We start from the raw sequence: 2,500 nt of genomic DNA, 5'->3' as shown, positions 1-2,500 counted from the left end.
TATCATGCTAGAGGAAATGCCCTTTCACCAGATAACCCCATTAAAGGTGGACTGCTAAGTCCTTAGTCTAAAGCGCCAGCTTGTCACCTCAACACAAAACACAACCCCAGCCAAACACAAAGCAAGGCTTGTTTAACTTTATGGACAAAAAACAAGCAATGCAATCTCACCACTTGCCATAAAACTGTAATGATGTGTCACTGTATCGCCCAAAGCAGAGTTACAGTAGTTCAGAAGGAAAGGGCAGAGAAACGCATCAATCTTTCAGCGTCGTCAACGACACGGCGGTCTCAAGAGCTTCTGCTGCCGCTAAAAACTCATAGCAAAGCTTCGCTAGCACTATAATAAAAAGCTTAAGGGTTAAGGAAGTCAACTCTAACCATACCAGTGACACTTCAATCCAAACTCTCTCTCTCTCACACACACACACACTCACACACTCACACACACACACACACACACACACACACTCACACACACACACACACACACACACCCACCCACCCACTTCACCTCACTTCTCTAAATGTATATACTGCACAGACAGCAATCTGGGTTGTGATTGGAGTGGTTCTGAAGTGGCCTGGTAGTAGGCGGTTTTTCCGACACAGACCCAAAACCACACACCACATATTAACATGCACCACACACACACACACACACACACACACACACACACACACACACACACCCCCCCCTGGCTGGTCCCTCTCACCTCTCTCACAGGTGCGGGACCAGTAGCCCGTGCCGGTGCAGTCGCAGACGAAGCGGTTCCAGCCCTCCTTGCAGGCGCCGCGGTTCTTGCAGGGGTAGCTGTCACACTGCTTCCCCGTGGTCTTGCTGCATGACGGCTTGATCCCCGCGCCGTTCTGAGCCTCGGCGATCTGACGGATGTCCTTGCTGCGGCCGTCGATGAAGAGGTCGCGCACGCAGCCCACGTAGCCGTAGTTCAGCATGGCGGTCCACAGCTCGGTGGGCAGGATGAGGGCGCCGCGGTCGGCAGGGAGGCCCCCCAGGTACATGTCCCCCTCCAGGTCCAGGATCTCACTCTCACCACTGGCCGTGAACGGGATGCGCTGACTGTTCACCGAGATGGTGCCTGAGAGAGAGAGAGAGAGAGAGAGAGAGAGAGAGAGAGAGGGAGAGAGAGAGAGAGAGAGAGAGGGAGGGAGAGAGAGAGAGAGAGAGAGAGAGAGAGAGAGAGAGGAAGAGAGAGAGAGAGAGAGACAGAGATCATGGTTATGTTAGTGGTTCTGGTTATGTTAGTGGTTCTGGTTATGTTAGTGGTTCTGGTTATGTTAGTGGTTCTGGTTATGTTAGTGGTTGGACAGGAGAAGGCGGGATTCGAACCGCCGACCCTACGATCACTGGACGACTCTATCATGACAGTGGACAGCGCAGCGTCCTCACCGGAGCGTCCGTCCCTCTGGATGTCCACGTGGTACCAGGCCCCGTCGTTGACCTTGTTCTGGGTGGCCTTGACCTTGATGGTCCCTGAGCCCATGTCCAGCAGGAGGTACAGGCTGCCGTCCAGAAGCTCCACCGCAAAGAAGTCCACCTGGGGGGGGAGAGAGGGGGTCTGATCACTGAGGTACAGGCTGCCGTCCAGGAGCTCCACCGCAAAGAAGTCCACCTGGGGGAGAGAGAGAGGGTCTGATCACTGGGGGGGGAGAGAGAGGGTCTGATCACTGAGGTACAGGCTGCCGTCCAGAAGCTCCACCGCAAAGAAGTCCACCTGGGGGGGGAGAGAGGGGGGGGAGAGAGAGGGTCTGATCACTGAGGTACCAGGGGTCTCCTGCTTAGTTCTGGATAGTCTCCCCTCGGTCTAGAATAAGTAAAAAGCTTGAGTCAACGTGACTCAGATCAGAGGAGGGAAGCAGTGTTCTCTTTCAGATGGAGGAGGAGTGTAGAGATCCGTGGGAACTAGCACAGCACCATCTGGACCAGAGCTTTTTGCAATTAATCGAGTAACCAAATCTTACTCAAGTAAATTCTTATCGGCAATTAATCGATAGTCGATTAACTATTAACATCCCTAGACTGATCCCATCGACCGCTTGAACGACCGGCCGACAGACCGACAGACCGGCCGACAGACTGACTGACAGACAGACAGACAGACAGACAGACAGACAGACCGACAGACTGACTGACTGACTGATTGACTGACTGATTGACTGACAGACTGACAGACTGACCAGCAGACTGACTGACTGACAGACTGACCAGCAGACTGACCGACAGACATACCGACAGACTGACCGACAGACCGGCCAGCAGACTGACCTTGGTGTTCTTCTGGCTGCGGGCGGTCTCCTTGCGCTCCTGGAGCTTTCCGTGGGTGAAGAGGATCAGGCCGTTGGGCTCGGAGGTGCGGAAGTCGAAGGAGATGGAGCCCATGCGCTTGGTGTTCCACTTGGGCAGGCTGATGAAGGCCTCGGGCGTCTCGAAGGAGATGGGGTCCAGCGTGGCCACGTTCTCACACTTGAACACCACGTCA

The 2,500-nt window shown here is 54.4% G+C and overlaps 1 protein-coding gene across 10 annotated transcripts in view; it reads right to left on the bottom strand.

Moving 5' to 3' along the window:
* LOC311308807 (neurexin-3a-like) overlaps positions 1-2,500 on the bottom strand; it is a gene marked incomplete at both ends in the record, with an annotated part of 277,100 nt that overhangs the window by 231,328 nt on the left and 43,272 nt on the right. For all 10 annotated transcript variants that reach the window (XM_084437862.1, XM_084437854.1, XM_084437861.1 and 7 more), the window contains 3 exons: positions 716-1,099; positions 1,411-1,558; positions 2,287-2,500. The exon at positions 2,287-2,500 is cut by the window's right edge and continues 80 nt beyond it. In XM_084437862.1, the coding sequence (XP_084293988.1) occupies positions 716-1,099; positions 1,411-1,558; positions 2,287-2,500 (746 nt within the window). The remainder of the gene's footprint in view (positions 1-715; positions 1,100-1,410; positions 1,559-2,286) is intronic.

Source organism: Borostomias antarcticus (assembly GCF_949987555.1).
Source record: "Borostomias antarcticus genome assembly, chromosome: 5".
NCBI classification, from domain to species: domain Eukaryota; kingdom Metazoa; phylum Chordata; class Actinopteri; order Stomiiformes; family Stomiidae; genus Borostomias; species Borostomias antarcticus.
This window is presented reverse-complemented; position numbering and strand designations above follow the sequence as displayed.